The 22,589-nt window shown below is 40.6% G+C and overlaps 1 protein-coding gene across 1 annotated transcript; it reads left to right on the top strand.

The window, feature by feature from the left end:
* Nucleotides 1–17,744: 17,744 nt before the first annotated feature.
* Nucleotides 17,745–18,689, top strand: LOC149234620 (uncharacterized). Its single transcript, XM_089368324.1, has one exon. It carries the CDS (start codon nucleotides 17,745–17,747, stop codon nucleotides 18,687–18,689), a length of 945 nt encoding a protein of 314 aa, XP_089224450.1.
* Nucleotides 18,690–22,589: the final 3,900 nt, after the last annotated feature.

Genomic DNA, 22,589 nt, shown 5'->3' with positions numbered 1-22,589 from the left:
GCAATGGAGTCAAAAACTCAAGCTAAAATGCATGACTGAAAACTGACAACTTGACGACACAAACTAAAAACTGACTCGATACTTAAACACAACCGACAAACTGGAAATGATGCTCAAAGTAGAGCTTATTCATCAAAACCTACTCTAACAGTTTCATTCATCACCTGATCAAGTGAAATGAAACAACCAATGCAACCAAGTAAGTATTCCAGCTGCTGTTTGAATTCTCCGCAAGTGCTTGCTTATGAACAACAAGAGAGAACTACTGAAAGGCAACTCCCATGACAACTTGGAAACAGATCCGTTGAATGATATGGATTCTCTATCCGCCTCCAAAAACACTGTATAAGGATCTTGAAGTTCATGCACATTGGGACTTAGCTCATCCAATGGATTACTTCTCTTCTCCTCATACCATGAATGCAAACTTTGATCTGAGCTTTGTGATGAGACTCCTGCTGAAAATGACAAAGAAACCAGCTGTCGGATCAAGTTTGTATCAATACTTTTGTCAAGCTCACAGATAGGAGAAGGACTTTGACTGTAGACATCATCCAACACATCAGCTATTGGATCATGAAAAACTTGAAAATATTGTTGCAACCCATTTTCTATTGTCTCCGATGAGATTACATGATTTCCTACAGGCTACTAATCCTTTACTGAAAATGTACTATGCAAATTTTCCTTCAAAAACTGAAATGATTCAAAACAGAAAGGCACGAAATCATCTTGCATCATTTGATCATACATTCCAGCTTCCAAGTCTTCATCTGCAACTTGACAATCAATGGCATTCGGGGGCTACAAATCTGGATATGAGAAGTCTTGAACAAGGTTTTCATTGCCCTCAAGATGGTCCAGATCAAGACTTGTCGATGATTGACTTCTGATTGCATTAAATTTGTATCTGATGAACTGAAACGAAGCAAAACAAAAAGGCAAATATCCTGCACTTACTTCAAAATTTGTTGCACTTTCCTCCTCACTTTCATATCTAATATGCAACGACCGATCACTGTATTCGGGCTGCTGAAAGTGAACTTCTTCCTCCCAAAAACTAGCTGTTGGTTTATCTACAAGATTAGCTTCTGTTTGGAGAACATAATCATCATCATACTGATAAAACTGAGGCAAATCATCAGTATAAAAGACATCATCAAGCATACATGTCATATCAACAGATCTCTCTTCTCCAAGATGATCTATAAAACAATCATTATCAGATCTATGACAATTGGGATAAGAAAGAAGATGTTTTGGATCAGCAACTTTTTCTTCTTCAATCAGCGAGCCATGGGCTTGAACATTATACTCATTCCTTGTGGTGATCTTTTGCATCATCTCTTCCACTGCACTTACCAAAATGTCAAGCTTTACCTCTAGAGCTGTCGATTCCTCCGGATATATATTTTTCATCTCTTCTTCCTTCAACTTTGCCCTTCGGATCAACAAATGAGCCTCTACATCTACTGCATTGTTTTGCATCTCTTCAAGTGTTGCAAGATTCCTTTCTCTCAACTGAAACTCCATTTTCGGATCAAAGGCACCCGAGTAGTGCAAGAGAGCGGATCCAAGAGGAGGTCTTATATTAACCGGCTTTGAATAATAAACTTGGTTAAATCTGGCAGAAAATTGTTGTACTATCTCCCCTGGCAGTCTTTTCAACTGGTTATACTCTTCTATAATCAAGAAAGGGTTTTGTCTGACCACCCACCTGTCGAGAAAAACTTTGACGAACTGCTGAAAATCTGAGATGCTCCCATCAGGAAGGGTTTTAAACCAACTCTTAACTTTGCCTTGCAAAGAAAGAGCAAAAAGCCTAATACTGACATCTTCTTCATCAACTTCTAGAAGGTCAAGAAAGGACTCAAAATTCAATACATGTCTCTCAGCAGTGATATTGTCGCGTTCACCATCAAATCTTGGTAGATATAGAACATGATTTTTAGGGAAAGCATGGGATATAGGAGGTAAAATCAGAGGCTTCTATCGATCTAGAATTTACAAGGTATAGGGGTATGTACAGAAAGTATAGAATTAGTCTTGGTCTCTTTAGGCTCATCAGTTTGAAGACGGTCATCACAAGATTCGGGCAAAGGGTCTTCATCAAACTCAAAGGAATGCAAATCTTTGGTATTCACAATCTTCAAAGGGATGGAATCAAATGCAGGCTGAGTATCTTTTCTCAAATGAAATATACTTTGCAAAGCCTTCTTGACATTGTCGGGAAAAGAGAAGAAATAATTTAGAACAAAGAACAAAATGTCTTGGATGAAATTCCAACTTGAATACCTGATCTGTCCATATTTTCCTTTCATGTTTCTGTTGGTCAGGTTCATCCTCCAGTGGAGTCTTAGGATTTGATCTTGGAACTGATTTGGAGTCACCAGGTAAATGATTTTAGCCTTTCCGGTGTCTGATTGTTGTCCACCATCAACAATCAGATCTAACTTGATACATGTACTGGGGCAATTTGCAAGTCAGATGTTCAACTTATAAGACTAGACCGGAGATTGACTGAAGCTGCTTTTATCTACTTATGCACTCGCAAAGCAATGTGCAGTTCGAAGGCTTCTTGGCATAACTTCAGGCTTCGTCTGTAGTTTATAAATCAAGAACACTAACAAAAAAATAAGCTTTTCTTCCCCAGTACGGTCGCCACTATGTTACTGCCTAAATCTACCTTAGGCTGATAAAGGTAGGATCTAGGATAACATCAAACCACGCTTAACCTGGTAGCTAGCCCTACCAGGTGGGGAGAGGGCTCTCTCCTTATCAATCTCAGCAAAATATGATCAATGAGGCTTGAGATGACTCATGTGAATACTGGTCTTAGGCTAGGTATGTGTTCAGAAAAGTTTGATTAAATTTGATGATGTTTTGTTGGCTCAAATGTGAAAGGCATATTTGGGTCCGGGGAATGAGGCTTAGTTTTGCAGAGATCTCTATGGGGCGAGGTAGGCAAATGTTTTGGTACTTCAAATTGAATGAGATGGAGAGCTTTTAGACAGGTGAGGAGTTGAAGAGGGCAAGAAAATCTCAGGGATCCTCTTCAAACAGTTGAAAACATAAATAACTAAACAAACCCTAAGTAGAGCACTACAAATCAATGAATTCTACCTTTAATATTGTTTGATTTAGTTAAGATGAAGCAAGGAGAGATAATGGCATACATAAAACACATGTAAACTTGCAATTACAGAAGGAAACACAATACCAAATCAAGTTGCCACAAGAATCCCATAAAATGCTGCAAACCCCGGTCTATTCCTTTGCCAAACTACTGATATGAGTGTACAACAATGCTCAAAGCATTCACAAAAGTCCAACCATGCTAATGACTGAAAAATTACCAGATATAGGAAACCAAGTACTCATCCTAGTCTCTAGGGGTCGAGCTCATAAGTTTAGGAGCTGTTCCAACAAATTCTAAACTGAGAACTAAAAATTAGGCAGTGGAACAGCGTGCCTCTAAAAACTAGGGAACTGATTCATTCAGTTGCAAACTACCTTTTCATGGATGAGTCTACCTCTATGAGTGAAAATTTAGCATAATTACCTAAAAATCCATCAAGTCACATTAAATTACATCATGAGTTTGACTATTAGAAAGATGAAAGTCAAACTGTGAAGAAACTAGGCAAAAAACAGAGTTTTTTGGCCAAAATGAGCAAATTTCATCCTATGCGCCACGTTGATTTCCCTATGCATAGTGCCTTTTTGCAGCTGATTTTGGAGGCCTTCCTACTGTCCAAATTTTCTCCACTTGGGCTTGTTGGAAAGGTATACCAATCTACTTTCCCTAACAAGTGAAATTTTTGAATTTGGCCTCCATTTGCCCCTCCAAAACTGAGTTCTCCCAACATTGCTTCCTGTGTGTCCAAAAAGGGGCAGAAAGGTCAGTTTTGAGGTGTTTTTGACCTTTTTGGAAGCTCAAAACCTGTCAAAATTTCTTGGCCATTTGTCGGCATTCATATTTTTCCATGAAAAATCCAAAAATGCTGATTTTTCCTCAAAATGAGGTCTCCATCAAAAGCATGCGCCAGGTGGCGCGGCACATTGGGCAGAAAAACCTGTTTTTTAGGCCAAAAATTTCAAAATTGCAAAGTGTCCCAAATTTCTTGAAATTTGGGCTGAGTGTCCTTCATTAAGTGTTGTGTTGGGCCAAGGAAGCCTCAGCCAAGATCTGAAGTCTATCTTTCTCTTTTTTCTTCCTCAATGCTTTCTTCAACTTGGCCTTCAAGTTCCTGATTTTCACTTGGCACACCTTGTTCTCGCCAACTAGTGGTATGCCATGTTCCTCAACATATTTTTCTCTTTGTTGGCTTTCTCCAGCATCTTTTCCAAGTGCATGTTTTTCACCTCGAGCCAAGATTCACGATCAGCTTGAATTTCCCTTTCAAGTTTTGTCAATTTGGTTTTCCTCCTCTTGGCAACTTGTCGGTTTTTCTTTATGTTAATAGAGTTTAGGCTTCTGTGATCCATATCAAGTTTACAAAAAAATATTTTTCGGCGAAGGTCACATGAGACATCATTTGTCGACGCGTTTCGAACCAACCAGTGTGGTTCATCGTCAGGACAAGTTGAAGAACCAGATCCAGCCTAGCAGTTTAAATAGGCAGAGCAAAGCCCCCAGCGGTTAAAAAGACTAACAGCTACTTTTGACTAGGAATCCTAAAAAATGCTACCCGGGGGGACCAGCCCTTTAAATAAATTAATAATGTGATAAAAATATTAAAAATAATAATTAAAAATATATAATAGTTAGTTCAATTATAACCTAAAAATAATTTATGTTAATAGTTAGTTAAAGACAAATAAATAAAATCATATCTAAGGGGAAAAATTACCCTAGAGGGGGACAGTCCCTCAAAAAAAAAAAAAAAATTAAATAAATAAATAATTATGTTCAATTAGTAAAAATAATTTATAAAAATAGTTAGTTAGAGATAAATAATTAAAAAATTATATCTAAGGGAAAAAATATTTCTCATAGAGGGACCAATCCCTTAGAAAAATAAAATAATTATGTGAAAACTTTTTTATTAATGAAAATTATATTAAATTATATTAAAATTATGTTAAAATTAAAATATAATTAAAACTAAATTATATGAAAATTAAAATTAAAATATAATTAAAATTATATCTAAAGTTAAAATTATATTATTACATTATATTAAAATTATGTTAAATTATATTACTTAGGGGGACCAACCCCCTAAAATAAAATGATTATATAATTCAAAAATTAAAATTTTTTAAGTTAGATTAGTAATTAAAAATACTTAGTGATAATATTTCGTTACAAATAAATTATTAAAAATAAGAAGGAAAATTAGGAAGGAAAAACAAAATGAGTAAAAAATATAAATAAATAATTAATTAATTAAATTAAATAAATACATAAATAAATAAAAATAATACTACTTAAAAAAAAAAAAAAAACGAGGACTAGGACGAGAGTGCTGGGACCCAACATCGACTGATTTTCCAGCCATCATCTCTATTGAGATTACTCGGCCTCTTTTCAATCTCAAGCGCCTCCCTAAATTTCCGATGATGGAAGTGCGAAACCTTAGCAATAACATTAGCTTCCTCAATACAAACATGATGATTGGTTTTCTCAGCGTGCTCAGCCAAAGCGGAAGACTTAGTACGCCTATGCTTAAGATCAGCAGCATGCTCACTAATCCTCTGGTTAATGGAGCGACCAGTTTCCCCAATGTAGGGGGTCCCACAAGAACAGGGGATCAAGTACACACCTTTCATATCTTTAGGGTCGATAGGATCCTTTGCTGATCTGAGGGACATGTGAATGGTGTTCAGGGGCCTAAAGGTCACAGGAACATCATGTGACCTGAGAATCCTACCAATCTTATCAGTAGTCCCCTGAACATAAGGGAGAGGGACACCAGGAATTCGCTCCTTCGGTTCTCGATGAGATAGCGAATTCTTCGAAGCTTTAACGAAAGCCCTCTGACCCAGGAATCTACTATAACCGTTCTCAACAAAGACATCAAGGAGATGGGATTTTTCATTCTCCAAACTCTCCTTATCCGAGATCCTTAGGGCCCGAGTAGCTAGGGTATTGAGAACACCCAACTTTTGAGCCAGGAAATGATGGGAACTAGCATGAAGATATTGCTCAGTATGCGTTTTCTTCCGAAAAACCCGGTGGCCGAGGGAACCATCACTATTCTTAGAAATAAGAATATCGAGGAACGGAAGGCAACCATCGACCTCCTGCTCCATGGTGAACTTAATGGCAGAGGATTGATTATTGAGATGAATGAAGAAGAGATTTAATTCCTCTTGGCCGTGAGGCCAGATAACATTGGTGTCATCCACATATCTTCTCCAAAGCTTTGGTAGGAGCCTGGAAGAGTTTAGAGCCTTGGACTCAAAATCTTCCATGAAAAGATTAGCAACAACAGGGGAAAGGGGTGAGCCCATGGCAACCCTGCAGGTTTGCTCGAAGAACTCTCCCTCAAAACAGAAAAACGTAGAATTGAGACAGATCTCAACTAACTTAGCAGTGTCAGGATCTGTTAGGCGGTTGATCACCTCCATGGCCTCACTAATAGGGATGCAACGCGTCGACAAATGATGTCTCATGTGACCTTCGCCGAAAAATATTTTTTTCTTTATGTTTTTGAGCTCCATAGATGAGTGGGACTGATGAGGGGAGGATTTGATGCTAGCTATAGGTTTTTGGGGAATGAAATGGTTTAGGGAATAACATTTATGGATTAGGGATATTTGATTAGGGTTTGGGATAGTGGGATTAAGGATTTAGGGTTGGTAGTTTAGGGATATGGGAAATAGGGAGTGGGTAGATGAGAATGTAAAGAGAGGGAGAAAATGAATGAGGGAATGAAGGAGTGAGGGAGTGAGAAATGGCTAGGAGTGGGATTAGCAGCAAGAAATACAATTTATAAACCCTATGCAATTGTTTTTGACAAGAAATGCAAGGAGGTAGGGTTTCAATTTTTTCCCATTAAATCACCATAAGCACCAAGATAAACTCATTCATTGGTCATGGAGGAATGTTAACTTACTTGGACAAGGTGAGGATTTAGAAATTTTGAAATTTTGGAGGAGGTTGTGAGTAAAATCGGCCTTGTGGACCTATGCATCGCGCCCTCTCAATGCCTCGCGCCCGTTCAAAATTTACACTGCCGAGCGCTGCCCAATGCGCTGCGCTCCAAACCCAATGCATCGCCCTTTTTGCATGAGACTTTTGGAGGCCTTCCCCATGTCCAAATTGTGTGTGAGATAGCTCATTGGAAATATTATTGAGTCTACTTTTCAACCCAACTGGAATGTTTCAATTTGGAGTTCATTTTCGCTATCAAAAATCAAATCTCCCAAGACTGGTCAAAATGTGCAAAATGAGGCTGCCTAAAGGCATAGTGCTATTGCAGTCAACTTTTGAAGGTCTTCTTCAACCCCAAATTGAGCTCATGATAGCTCATTGGAAAGATATTTGTGTCTAGTTATCATTTGACTCATCAAGCAAGTCATTTGGCCAACCAAGCTAGGATAAAACTTGATTTTCCCAAGGTCACTTCAGAGGTGCATCAATTCTCCTAAGGCAACTGTATTTTTGACATTTCTCTAAAACCATGACACCTGTGTAAAAAGTGAAGGAATTTTTTCTTCCTTGGCCTATTTTGGACAAAAACCTCTCTCATTTTTCCCAAATTCATCTTTTCTTGCTCAGAAACATCATTGGAGTAAAACCTATCCCGATGTGTGGAACAGGGGATTTGTCAAAATGAAGTGAAATGAAGGGGATAAGGGGCTTCTAAATTCTTGAGAAAATTTTGGGAAGTAGGGAGGGATGTTAGGAAGTAGTGGAAAGTGGAATTTCAAATATTGAGTGAGGGGAAGAGGTCCAAAAGGGCAAAACACAGGCCTAGCCTAGAAAATTGTCAAGTTGTAGCAAGAAACTAGGGTTTGTGCGAAAATGAGGAATTTGAGGGATATCAGTGATGGGAAGTGTTTAATAAGGTACATTAAGGATAGGGGAAGGTGTATGAACATCAAGATACAAGTTTTGTTGATGATTTGACCATCCAAGAGAAATTACCTTCAAAACCCTAGGAGAGGGAAATGAACCTTACCTAGGCGCAACTGAAGCATGAACAAGGTGTAAAATGACCCATTGGAACCTGACATGATGATGACAACCCTATGAATGATGGTACACTCAGCTGAATAGTGACATGGACCAACATTTGGACAACTTTGAAAGGAGTGAAAACAAACCCTAGACCTAATACCTAGTGACCAAATTTTACTTGAAGACTCTCTGAAATGACAAAATTTGACCTTGACACCTTAAAATCACTTTGTAAGAGCATGTTTGATCACTGGAGGAAGGCTTAAAAGACTGATACTAACAACTTTGATCTCTGACTGCATCAATCCCACTGATTCCTCCCGCTACTATGTACTTTGGGCTCCCATAGCAAGGTATTGTTATATACCTAGGGGGGATAATATGGGGTACCAAGGGAGGTACCCAAGGTAATAATGTAATAATGGGATGGGCCATAGTAATAAATAAGGTGGTTAACCCATGTCATGTAAGGGACCACAAGTAGTTAATAATAATGTAATGGGCCCATGGTATTAGTTGATGGTATGAGGAAACCATGGTAATGATGCATGGTATTGTATGTATGAGACCTATATAGATGCTAGAGACTCCACATGGAGGGACATGAAGAGAAGTATTATTGTATGAACAGGCATATGGCTTGTGGAGTGTTCTCCTTCCTTAAGGAGTGAATGTATGGTGTTGCCCTACCATAAGGGTCTTGATATTAATCAAGAAGCATTTATATCTATTTCTATCTGGTTATTTCTTGGGTTTAGTCTATTATCATAATATTTCTGGGTTAGATCTACAGATCTGACCTGCAAAGTCGCCGCCCCCGAAACCTGCAAAAAATAAAAAAAAATATTCTCCACTGTTTGCCCAAGAAAGTGCTCCGATACCAATTGTTGTAGCTTTGATACCACTTGTTGTAGCTCTGATACCAATTGTTGTAGATCTAACCCAAGAATATTATAGATCAGATACGAAAATATAAGATAATGCAAATAAACCCAAAAATAATATGAAATGATTATTTATTGATCAAACCCTTAAGGTAGGGCAACACCATACATTCACTCCTTAAGTAAGGAGAATACTCCACAAGCCATATGCTTGTTCATACAATAATACTTCACTTCATATCCTCTCCATGTGGAGTCTCTAGCCTCTATATAGGCCTCATACATACAATACCATGCATCATTACCATGGTTTCCTCATACCATCAACTAATACCATGGGCCCATTACATTATTATTTACTTGTGGTCTCTTACATGACATGGGTTAACCACCTTATTTATTACTATGGCCCATCTCATTATTACATTATTACCTTGGGTACCTCCCTTGGTACCCCATATTATCCCCCCTAGGTATATAACATTCCACCCCCCTAAGCATGTTTTGTCCCCGAAACATGGGAATAACACAAATAATAAGATCTACTCAAAAGAGTAGTCCACTGATACCATGCACGTGCATCTAGCCATCCAAGAGAAAGGTGAACCCTCGATCTCGTTGGTGCCTCGCTCGCTTGAGATGGAAGGTGACCGTGGCAGTTCTTCTGTGTTGATGTGTAGTAGGTGGATCGTCTCTCCTTTCTATCCATCATGTGACTACTTGGTTTCCATCTTGATGGTTGTCTTGCGGGGTGATGTGGGTGATGATATGTTGAAGTTTTAACCCACGATGGCTTTTGCTTGACTTCACCCTGCTATGGTGCCTATTGTGGTGTCTTCTTTTTCAATATGACTTCAACCACTGAGCCCTCCTCTGATGTATCATCACCTGTAACCTTTTCTTTTGCAGCCTCTGTTTGTGTTTGATTGTCGATCATCAAAGGCTCATCATCTGATATGTCAGTCCCTTGAACATCTTCTGCTTCAGCCTCCATGTGCTCTACCTATTTATGGATGGAAATATCCTGTAATGTAATTTTCTTCTTTTTATACCATAGCTTGAGGAATTTCTTCTGCACATTAATATTGATAGTACCCACGGATTCCATCCAAGGATATCCCAAAACAACATCCATATTATCCATCTCTGAAGCATAAAAATCACCATGCAACACATATTTATCCATAGAAATCTTCAAATCCTTGTACACTTGAACATCCTCATTATCAACCTGTGTATGTTCAATTTGTTTTGCTGGGACTTGCAATTTTTTTGCCAAATTAACACTGATAAAATTATGTTTACAACTAGGATTGATAGAAACAATGATCTTCTCCTTTTGAATGAATCCATGAACCTGCAATAAGGAGACACCCGTAGCAATTAACCCCTTATGTGTCTCATTCTCCTTTTTTCTAGCACGAGACCATTTGTCTAAAAGGACTTTTTCAAATTCTGCATCTGAGAGTTTGGTCAACTGTTTGTCATCAAGTGAGAGATACCATTTGTAAGCCTCATCTTTGAAACCCAACCGCAATGAATCCCTCCAAAGGTTTTTCCATACCCACTTCTGTTGTTTTATGTATTCTTCAATAGTAGGACCATCATCTTTTCCTGTAAAGTATAGAACCTTGCTAGAAGCCATGAATGGTTTGGGAAAAAAATTCACTTACTTGGCGAAAATTTGAAAATGTCACAGTTTCGTCAATATTGCTCAGAATCTCTATTATAACCTGTTTTTGGAAATGGAACAACCATTCTGCATCTGCCCATGTGATAGAAATCCTGATTCAGACACTGGAATTTCAGATCTGCGCTGCTACTCTCCCGCCGTCACCCAAAATTTCTGAAAAAAGAGTTGATTTTAAATCAGCGATATCTCCCTCATCCGGACTCCGATTCGACTGATTTTTTTTTGAAGTTGGATATTTTTTCCCAAATAATCCAGATCTGCAATTAGATTTTGCAGATCTTGTACCAGGACGTCTAGATCTGCGCCGCAAAATCGCTGCCCTGAAAATTGTCTGCAACCCCACTGATTTTTAGATCAGTGATATCTCCTTCATCCGGACTCCGATTCAACTGATTTTTTTTTTGAATTAGACTATTTTTTCACAAAGAATCCAGATCTGTAATTATATTTTATAGATCTTGCACCAAAATGTACAGATCTGACCTCAAAATTCGCCGCCCCCGAAACCCTGCAAAAAAATAAAAAAAAAAATATTCTCCACTGTTTGCCCAAGAAAGTGCTCTGATACCAATTGTTGTAGCTCTGATACCACTTGTTGTAGCTCTGATACCAATTGTTGTAGATCTAACCCAAGAATATTATAGATCAGATACGAAAATATAAGATAATGCAAATAAACCCAAAAATAATATGAAATGATACTTTATTGATCAAACCCTTAAGGTAGGGCAACACCATATATTCACTCCTTAAGGAAGGAGAACACTCCACAAGCCATATGCCTGTTCATACAATAATACTTCTCTTCATGTCCCTCCATGTGGAGTCTCTAGCCTCTATATAGGCCTCATACATACAATACCATGCATCATTACCATGGTTTCCTCATACCATCAACTAATACCATGGGCCCTTTACATTATTATTAACTACTTGTGGTCCCTTACATGACATGGGTTAACCACCTTATTTATTACTATGGCCCATCCCATTATTACATTATTACCTTGGATACCTCCCTTGGTACCCCATATTATCCCCCCTAGGTATATAACATTCTTGTTGTAAATCTAACCCAGAAATATTATGATAATAGACTAAACCCAAGAAATAACCAGATAGAAATAGATATAAATGCTTCTTTATTAATATCAAGACCCTTATGGTAGGGCAACACCATACATTCACTCCTTAAGGAAGGAGAACACTCCACAAGCCATATGCCTATTCATACAATAATACTTCTCTTCATATCTCTCCATGTGGAGTCTCTAGCCTCTATATAGGTCTCATACATACAATACCATGGGTCATTACCATGGTTCCCTCATACCATCAACTAATACCATGGGCCCATTACATTATTATTAACTACTTGTGGTCCCTTACATGACATGGGTTAACCACCTTATTTATTACTATGGCCCATCCCATTATTACATTATTACCTTGGGTACCTCCCTTGGTACCCCATATTATCCCCCCTAGGTATATAACAGGTACGATCCATGAGATAAAACCTCTCAATGCCCCCTGCCCAATTTCAACCTTCTTGAGACTATCACTTCACATTTCCCCACCTCACACCTAGAGGTATGGCTTCATGTGATCCCTCTGCCCACTTCTCCAATTGTGGCTCCTCCACAATTGTCTGAGACTTCTTCTGGGACTGCATGTTGAGAGGTAATTTACTCTCCCTCTCAACCACCAAGTCTCTAGCATTTGCCTTTCTCCTCAAGGCTTTGCATGCATCTTGAACCTCAAGAGCATACATGTTCTTAACTCGTGAACCGATCTGTTTCACCTATCTCGTGGTGATGTGTCTAAAGAACACCTTTCCTTTACTGAAATCAACATCGTAGCCTTTGTCCTCCAACATCACGACCGATACCAAGTTCTTCTTCAGTCCAGGCACATACTTCACATCTATCAAGGTGATAGGAGCTCCATGCTCCCTCTGAAAAGCAATTGTGCCCACTCCTGAAACACTATACCTTTCGTCATCACCCGTCTCTATGCGCATCCTGAGGTCTTTCGCCTCCAAGGTATTGAATAAACTTTTATCACCGGTCATGTGGAATGAGGTTCCACTATCAAGATACCAAACACAACCCATCATCGATGACACCATGCATGCGATGAGGGTAAAGTCCATTTCGAACTGAGAGGCTAATGCCTCACCTTCCGATCCTTCCAAGGATCCCTTCTTAGACATCTTCGATGGGCAATTAGTCGCATAATGTCCCATCTCGTTGAAGTAAGATATGAATTCGATTTGCACCTGCGACCCCGAACTTCAAACTTCGAATTCTCTTCTCCGTATACTGTTCACAGCTCCGATAAACTTGGCTTTGATACCATGTAGAAGTTTCTCTAGAAATCAGCTAGCTCTGATACCATGTAGAAATTTCTCTATAGATCAACTAGCTCTTATACCATGTAGAAATTCTACAAATTCTCTACAAATCTCCCTATGAGATCTTTGTAGAAAATTCGACTGTAGATTAACCTGATAATGCAATATACCAAAACAAAATACTATAATCTACTTCTACTATCAATTTGCTTTGCAGAAGCTTAAAGATTTGGACAAGATCAAGCTAAACACATATAACCAGAAGAAGAAGAATCAGTGCACATGAAACACAGAAAATACTCAGGGGAAAGCCTCAGCTAAAAACCCCACTATCTGTATTATCATACAAGGTGGAAATACATCAGAATTATACAAAGCCTTAGCTCTCATAGCTAGCCAGCTCTCAGTACAATCCTCCTGGATGCTCACAGGCAAACCTGGCTTTTCACAAGCCTTCTCCTCTGCCCTACAAGCTCCTATTTCCTTGCATAGTTTCTCCTGGGTGATCCTCCTATTACCAAGTGGAACACTGGTCTCTCACATTGATCTCACACCCTGTCGGAACTGCGCAATACTCAAGGAACCTTACCTTGACTGCATGCATGAGTTTCCTTTATAGGAAAACACATGCAACCAATAGTACACTATCCTTGACATTTAGCTCAACTGGGTCTTTCTCAGAATAGACATGCATGAGTTTCTGATGAGGGAATCTTCAGTTATCTAGAGTTCACTGGTTGATTGCATGCATGCATCAATTGACTAATAACTCACAATTAGTTCCTCAACAAATTGGAACTAATTTAGCTAGACTTAACTCAGTAAACTGAGTTAACTAATTACAACTCAAATATAACTCAATATTATCTCCTTAATTGAGGGATAATCTCCTTAATTTAAGGGATAACTCTTCCATGACTTTAGAAAGACTTCTAACTTGAATTTCTCCAACTAATTAACCCATAATGAATTAATTAATTATTTCCAAGCAACTGGTGAGACTAAATTCACAATTTTAATTCAAGGACAAATTAAAATTGGAATATTCTGGATTCTATTTTTATCATTTCTTGTTGCTATTTTCAACATATATATCATTCTTAATACCATTCCCATGAGAAGAGGATTTTTAGTTTTCACATGCAAATCCTATAAATAAAATCTTTTGCAATCACATTTATTCCCTTTTCTTTCTATGACTAAGATTATGTACTTTACAATTAAATCCTCTATATGAGACCTTTGTTGGAAGATTTGTTGGATTTTCTCTTTATAACTCACCCATTACACTCATTTGAAGACAGAAGAAGAATCTTTCATCAATCAATAGATAAGTACCACCTCTACAAAAATGAGGATAGTATTTCTTGTTCCCCTCGTGATTTTATCTCAATGTTGGTCATTTTCCTTGGGCAAGGAAAGTGATCAACAATGGGAAGCATACATGTCGAAACTATTGGTACTCATTTAAGTAGCATCGCATCAAACAACATATGTACATGAAATTCCATTTCTATGTACCCTTAGGTATATCAAAAACCTTATAGGTATCCCAAAACTAGCCATATATTAGTCACTCGATTGACTAACTTCTATAGTGACACTAAGAACAACACTTGGGAATAATACTCTCATATGCATGGGTAATCAAGTAGTATGACTAAGGGTATCATCAACCTTCCTTAGGTAGATCCCTAATATATTGGTTGAGTAATACTCTTGGACCCAATAATTATATGATAGGGCTACATCATAGGGAAATCCCTTATCTGTAGAACCCTTCAAATCCCTACTCCTTGCTGCTAGACTAAAAGCAACATTTGTACATTCAGGATACAAATTCTTACATGCTCTTCAATATTCAAAATTTGGGCATTCTGTTAGTGTAATATTGTTCATGTAGGACTATAAATCCATAGGAGTTTAAAACAAAAAAGTGAGTATAAAGTGGTTCCACCTACACCCTTATTTTGGATCTATCTCAATATATTCCTTGCTTTTCGGTAATCACGGTGGGACCACTCTTTCATGAGTCATTTTTTGTATGGACACATATACCCTATTATCGCCTACCTATCTCCCACAATGAAAATTCCATATTGATCATATTTGTACAACTCTTTAGTAAGTCATTTTATGTGGGACCCACTCACCCCTTACTTACCTATCACTATCCCATTACCCTTTTACTTATGCATTTTCTCCGAATGGCAACCAGGAACCAAGACCACCCTCCTTTTATGGAGGAGTCCTATACACACTTGTAGACCCAATTCAAAGCAACTCAAGATTAAACCAATCAAAGTTTAACTTCTTGTCACTATTTCTTAGATATCTCTTATTGATCAATTCAAGGGTCTTAACTCCCTAAAACAACCTTTAAACCAAGAGGGATTTGAATCATCCCATTCCATGAAGCTTCATTCCAACTACTTTATTTATGATCTACACCTACCTAAAGTGGATTTTAATAAATATGACTTGTGAAACTGTGTGTTGGTGTCCTTTGTTTAGATTTAGAGTGTTGGTGCATTGGCAATGTTGGAATGGCATAAGAATTCCCACCATAGTTATATTGCTTGGACTTAATTTGTGGTTGATATTTATGAATACTTTGACACAGACACTCATCATTTAGCTCATTTGACCAAGCTTAATGAAATGGAAATAATTGAACTACACCATAGCTTTTAAGAAAATGAATTTCTACACTGAAGGAATGTCAAACACTTTCGTCATTAATTGTTTTATTATTTGTCTCAAAGATAACATCCATGCTGACATCTTCAGGGATAACCCTAAAACATGGCTTGAAGCCACTTATAAAGATAAGGAAGAACAACAAGTGGTCACTACTAGATGAAGCCGCAGACTGCAGCCGCAGGACCACAGTTTAGGCAACAGATCGAGAGCAGGACAGCGAACTGTCGACAGATCGACCGCGGAAATCGACAGGGAAGAGGTCATCAACCGTCATGGAAGGTCAACAGGTAACGGACCTCGTGGATTTCACCGAGGATCCGTTCGAGGGACAGCTAGTATTCCAAAACCCTAGCCTAGCTTCGCCGGGTTTCGCTCCACCGCTTTCTGAGGGGACACGCGCACAGGATGTTTTTCCGGTGGTCTCTCTGCCGGAACCCGCAACCTCAACTATCGGTTTGGAGGCACCGCCTCTCTCCCCAGGTACTGCCCTACTTCTCACTTCGCTCTCGCCCGATGCTCTGATTTTCAACCCTATCTCCTCTCCGCTGCCTGGCACTCCAGAGGTTCAAGCGAATCAAACGGTTAACGCGCCAAACCCTAGCCCGGATACAGGAGTAAAATCTTCTGGTTTCTTCGGCACCCCCACGGTGAATGTTAATCCCCCGAAACCCACAATTCAGACTAGGGTTTCAAATCCGTTGGTTGAACACCCATCGGCACCTCGCTTGAAGAAACGGATATCAAAGTGTGTAAGAGCAACCACGAAAGACATCACTGTAGAGTTCGGCAACCCTGCGGATTTTGAAGAAACCATGGTTATAGCACGTACAGTGCTGGTTGGACATGTGTGGGGGCGCACATACACGACGGAAAGGTTGAAGCGATGGGTCAAGGAAATATGGGGAGGCATGTTCACACAGATGCCAGCAGTCCAGGTTCTCCCACGAGGATGGTTCTCCCTTCGCATCGCACATGAGGGGCACACGGATGCTGTACTCGAAAATTTTGGCACATAGAAACAGCACCAGTCCTATTGAAGCGATGGAGTCCGCTCTTTGACCCCGAGCGAGAACAAATTGCAGCGGGGCCACTGTGGGTTCGATTTCCAGGATTACCTTTGCAATTATGGAGAGATGAAGCATTTATCAGAATCGGCAACGCTTTAGGCACATACTTGGACCATGACCGATCTTATATTGACTCAGGGAAGCAGACGGTGGCTCGAATTCTGGTGCACCTGGACACCAGAGAAGGCTTGGAAGAGAAAATCACCCTGAAATTGGGAAAGTACAGGCGTTCACAGATTCTGGACTATGAAGGAGTCCCCTTCCGCTGCAATCGGTGCCATCAAGTGGGACACCTCTACAGGGACTTCCCACTGATCAATAGTCCTGTCAGCTCTCCAAATATCTCGCCCATCGCATCTAGAAGGAACTCTCCACTCACTCCACAAGCGGCCCAGAAGCAAGCAGATCCAAAAGGCGACATGGAGAACCCTGAGCAGATCAAGAAGGACGTGCCCTCACCTCCTATGACTCGGGCTCGGGCAGCAGCAGCAGCCGCACAGGCATCGGGTACAAATCTTACCTCTTCCCCTATCTCTTATGAGCAATCAATTGAATTTTTAAATTCAGTGACATGTTCCATGGCGCATTGCATTATCCCTCCACCTCCCTTGGTATCCTCCACTGCCCCTCCCTCTTTGACTCGATCTCCATCACCCCCATCCGATTCATCCCCCAGGAAACCTCCTCCCCATCCATATTCCCTTCGCCCTCGGCCCTCACATGTGGAACATTCTGATCCTCTGATCGGGCTGGGTATTGTCTCCCCGGGGATGGGATCTATCTCCACAAGGGGAAGGAAATCTGATCTTAACAAAGCTATCAAACGCGCCGGTGTTGAAGTCGCATCAGGGCGACAGTCCACCATTGACGGGGTCCTTAGAGCATCAAAACCCCCAAAACGGGGGCCCTCATGAAGTGCCTCTCTTTCAACTGCAGGGGTCTGGCTAGTTCCCCCAAAAAACTAGCCATCAAACGACTTTTTGAGGTCGAAAACCCTGATATTATTCTCCTTCAAGAAACCCTTGGATCTGCTGAGACCATCACGCTCACTCTCAGCCACATCTCGTCTCGATGGAACTACATTGCCCTGGATGCAAATGGTAGATCAGGGGGTTTGGCAATTGGCTTCAACCCAAAAACCATCAGACTGGACTCTTCTTGGGGTGGTCCTGGGTTTATGGGGATTGATATCTTCACAGCTGAACTAGGGCTCAATCTGCGCATTGTCAATGCATATGGGCCATGCCATCAGAGGGAAATATTTTGGAGACAGCTCCTCAGCAGCAGACTGATGTCCCTGGACCGCATTATCTTGGGAGGTGACCTAAACTTTTCAATGGGTTTCCGGGAATCATGGGGCTCTATGGCGCAGATAGATTCCATTACAGACTTCATGAGAAGCCTCTTGGAGCAATATGACTATATCGACATCCCTATGCAGAAGCCACTACCAACGCAGAGAAATAGAAGGGTTGGACCAGCGGCACTTGCTCGCAGACTTGATCGATTTCTGCTGAAAGGACCATTGATCCACCATCTCCACCGGTACAAACAATGGGTAGGGTCCGGAGGCATTTCAGATCACTCCCCAATTTTAATGGAGATCATGGGTCCCCTTCCAAAGCCAAAGGCACCATTCAAATTTAATCATCTTTGGCTCCAGGATCAAAGCTTCACTAATCTTGTATCAGACTTCTGGAAATCCCATCCTATTGATCGGGAATCATCGATGGCAAGGGGGTTTGTCAAAAACTTGACAGAACTCAAGCACATTGTGATAGAATGGGCTAAAGCAAAGAAGATAAGGGAGGATGAACATCTCACCAGAGTGGAAGAAGAGCTCAAAACCCTTTAGGATGACAGGAATCTGGCTTATGGATCTATGGAGGACAAGACCCACCTTATTGATTTAGAGAACCAAAAGCAGAACATTCTAAAGCTCAGGGAGGAATCACTTAGACTTCGGAGCAGGGCAGTCTGGCTCAAAGCAGGGGATGAGAATTCAAGATTCTTCCACAACTTTGCTAAAGGTAGGAGATTGGCTAACACCATATGGAATATTCCCCTGCCAGATGGAGGATTGGCAGACACTTTCAACAAGCTCTCACAATTAGGTACATCTCATTTCAGAGGTATATATAAAAGCCCTGCTGGCACAAATCTGGCTGAAATCATCAGGGTGGCTACGCATTTCCCCAGATTTGTGAATGAGGAGGACATTGAGCCGCTCACTGATCCTGTCACTATGGAAGAACTGGAAAGCACCATCAAGTGGTTTCAGAAGGAAAAGAGTCCTGGACCTGACGGATGGACTATTGAGTTCTACACAGCTTTCTTTGAACTCCTTGGAGGAGACATCCTGAAGGTGGTTGAGGAGAGTAGAACATCGGGACAGATCTATCATGCTATAAACTCCACCTTCATTGCCCTCATCCCCAAATCGGACTCCCCATCATCCTTCGATGACTTTCGGCCCATCTCTTTGTGCAATGTTCTCTACAAAATTATCTCGAAAATAATCGCCAATCGGATTCGGCCCATTCTGTCCAAACATATTGCCCCTCAGCAATTTGCTTTCCTGGAAGACAGACTGATCCATGAAGCCATTGGATCAGCCCAGGAAGCAATTCACTCCATCTGGACCAAGCGACTCAAATGCATTCTCCTCAAGATTGACCTTTCAAAGGCCTTTGATCGTGTTAGCTGGCTCTTCATCAAAATGATCCTCATTCATTTGGGATTCCCCCTCCCCCTCATCAACTGGATTATGGCTTGCATCACATCCCCTACTTTTAGCATTCTTATCAATGGTGCCGCTTCTCACTTCTTCCACTCCGAAAGAGGCCTTCGCCAGGGCTGTCCTCTATCACCCCTTCTTTTCCTCCTGGTGATGGAAGCTCTGAGTCGATTAATTATCACAGCAAAAAGGGATGGATCCATCAGGGGCCTAAAAATCTCTGATGAGTGTTTTCTTACTCATCTACTGTTCGTAGATGATGTGCTTATCATGCTAGATGGCAGCATTCAGGACACCTCCACCTTCAACAGAATTTTAAAGCTTTTTGCCCAGGCAACAGGGATGGAGGTTAATCGGACAAAATCTACTATCACACTGGTTGGCACTTCAGTAAATGAATCATATGTTGCAAGCCAAGCTTTTCCTTTTTCCACCCAACCTCTGGACAGGGGGCTTAAATACCTGGGATACTGGTTAAAACCTACCTCTCAAAAGATCGCGGACTGGGCTTGGCTGGTAGCAAAATTTGAGAAAAGGATCTCATGCTGGAGCTATAGATATCTATCCAGGGCTGGCAGATTAACCTTGATCAAATCCATGCTGGAAGCAACACCGGTCTTTTGGATGGCGCTCGCTTGGATACCCCGAAATATTTTATCAAAGCTTCAGCGACTTTGCAACAAATATCTATGGGCTGGTAAACAAGAAAAGCGCACTTTCGCTTGGGTTAGATGGAATTCGATTGCCCTCCCCAAGAAATGGGGTGGCTGGGGTTTAAAGGATCTCCCCACCTTCGCCTGTGCTCTGGCAGCCAAGATGGGCTGGGCCCTGATGACAACTCACAGCTTATGGACCACCATTGTTTACCACAAATACATTTGGCCCCTAAACGCTATGGACTGGCTCAGACTGGCAACTTGGAACAAAGTTGGAATTTCATCTATCTGGAAGGCCCTGCTACATGCTCTGCCGCTCATCAGGAACAACATTGTTTGGAGAATCAAAAGCGGAGACAGAGCACTAGTTGGTCTTGACCCTTGGAGTGGCAGTGGAGGGAGACACCTGCTTCCGCTAGCCCTGGTGGATTTTCTTTCTGCACATGGCATCAAGGTGATTGCTCAGATAGCGGATCAGGACCATTCTGACATATTTCACCAGGCTTGGAAGACTGCTTATCAACTAAACCTTCCACTGAGATGGCACACGACCTGGCAAGATTATTGTGCTGCCCTGATGGAATCCCATATCAGAATAACTGAGGGTCCGGACGAACTGATATGGTATCAGGCTGATAGTGGATCGTACACTCCAAAGGAGGGATACACACAACTTATCATTCAGAAAAAGCCCGAGGTACTAGACAGTTGGTGGCAGAAAATATGGAAACTCTCAGCCTCGCCTCGGTCAAAGCTATTTACCTGGTGCGTCCTTCGGAACAGGGTACCCACGGGAGATTACCTTATGCGACGAGCACTGCATGGTCCGACGAGATGTGCTCTCTGTAAAGCTGATTCTGAATCCTCTGTGCACTTATTTCTACTTTGCAATACTGTACAGCAAGTATGGAACAATATTAAGCCTTTCATTCCTTTCAACGGGGATTGGAGTGGGCCCGATCCAATCAGTGCTTGGATTGATTGGGACAAAAGACACAAAGGAACGAAGGCGGCAAACCTTCCCATTATTGTAAACTGGTACATCTGGAAAGCTAGGAACAGATTGATCTTCGATGACAAGGTCCCTCTTTGGCCTCTCCTTGAAGCAAGCATTATCACAGCATTCAAAGAGCTACCTGACCCGCCCCCCCCAAAAGCCCGTCGACCAAATCCTCCTCCCATCATTGATCAGGGTATCCCATGGGCATATTTCGATGGAGCTGCAAATGCTCAAAGCTGTGGGGGTGGCTTCATCCTGCACCTAAACTCAAATCACTCCTACCACATAAAAGCTGGTCTGGGGGCAGGAACAAACAATTATGCTGAGCTTTTTTCATTGCGTCACCTCCTTCATTTTGCTCTAAGTCATCATTGCACTAGTATCAACATATATGGGGACTCTCAGATTATTACAAATTGGTTCAATGAGATTTCTACATGTCACTTGCACACACTCAGAGTCATATTTGATGAAGTTCGGCAGCTCAAAGAGGCTTTTAACCATATCACTGTTACACACATTTACAGGGAACATAATATGGAGGCTGACAAACTGTCCAAGGAGGCCGCGCTGATGGATCGTGGAATATGGGAGATCATCGAAATTTTGGATCAGCAAGAACGAAAATTCTATCATCGTCCTTATATAGACCCGGGATATCCTACAGCGGGTCTACCCCCTACTTAACATATCGAAATGGCAGCAGCTTTACAGATCACAGTTTTTTGTATAGTCTTTTTTGAACAAACTGAAGGTTGCTGAAAGGCAACAAATCTTTTTACAGACAAAAACAGGATTGCACAAGTGTTTATATCAGACAAATGAACAATGTAATTTTTTGTAAAAATGTACAGATCCACAGCGATCAAATGGCATATGCGAAAAGCATCTACATATGTAATCTTTTCATATTAATGAAAACTTTACGGATTTTTCCAGAGGAAAAAAAAAAAGTGGTCACTACTAAAATTAAAAAACCATCCTTTATTCCCCATCCCCACCCTACCAATATCCATGAATTAACAAGGTCATAAATGGCCAAGTGCCAACTTAAAGGCCTTTGCTATAGTTGTGATGAAAGATATTTTCCAAAGCAAAAAGTAAATAGCAAATACTTTCTATGGGAATTGATAAGGACACTTATAAAGATGATAGTGAGGTCGCCACTCTAGAATCACAAACTTAGCTAGACAATGACAATGCTCCCACTGATCAACCAGATGTGAAATCTGTAATCTCTCTACATCTCTAATCTATATTTAACCAACCAAAATTTTGAAATCAATTGGCTATGACAAGAATCATAAAGTCATTATCCTCACTGACAATGGAAATACCCATAACTTTAATCATTGTAGCATG

The sequence above is a fragment of the Pinus tabuliformis genome, chromosome 8, assembly GCF_031772625.1.
Source record: "Pinus tabuliformis cultivar Carrire ecotype Pingquan chromosome 8, CPIR1, whole genome shotgun sequence".
Classification (NCBI taxonomy): Eukaryota; Viridiplantae; Streptophyta; class Pinopsida; order Pinales; family Pinaceae; genus Pinus; species Pinus tabuliformis.
This window is presented reverse-complemented; position numbering and strand designations above follow the sequence as displayed.

Bases quoted from the DNA above. Each gene is read 5' to 3' on its own strand.
- LOC149234620 (XM_089368324.1), top strand. From the start codon at position 17,745: ATGAAGTGCCTCTCTTTCAACTGCAGGGGTCTGGCTAGTTCCCCCAAA.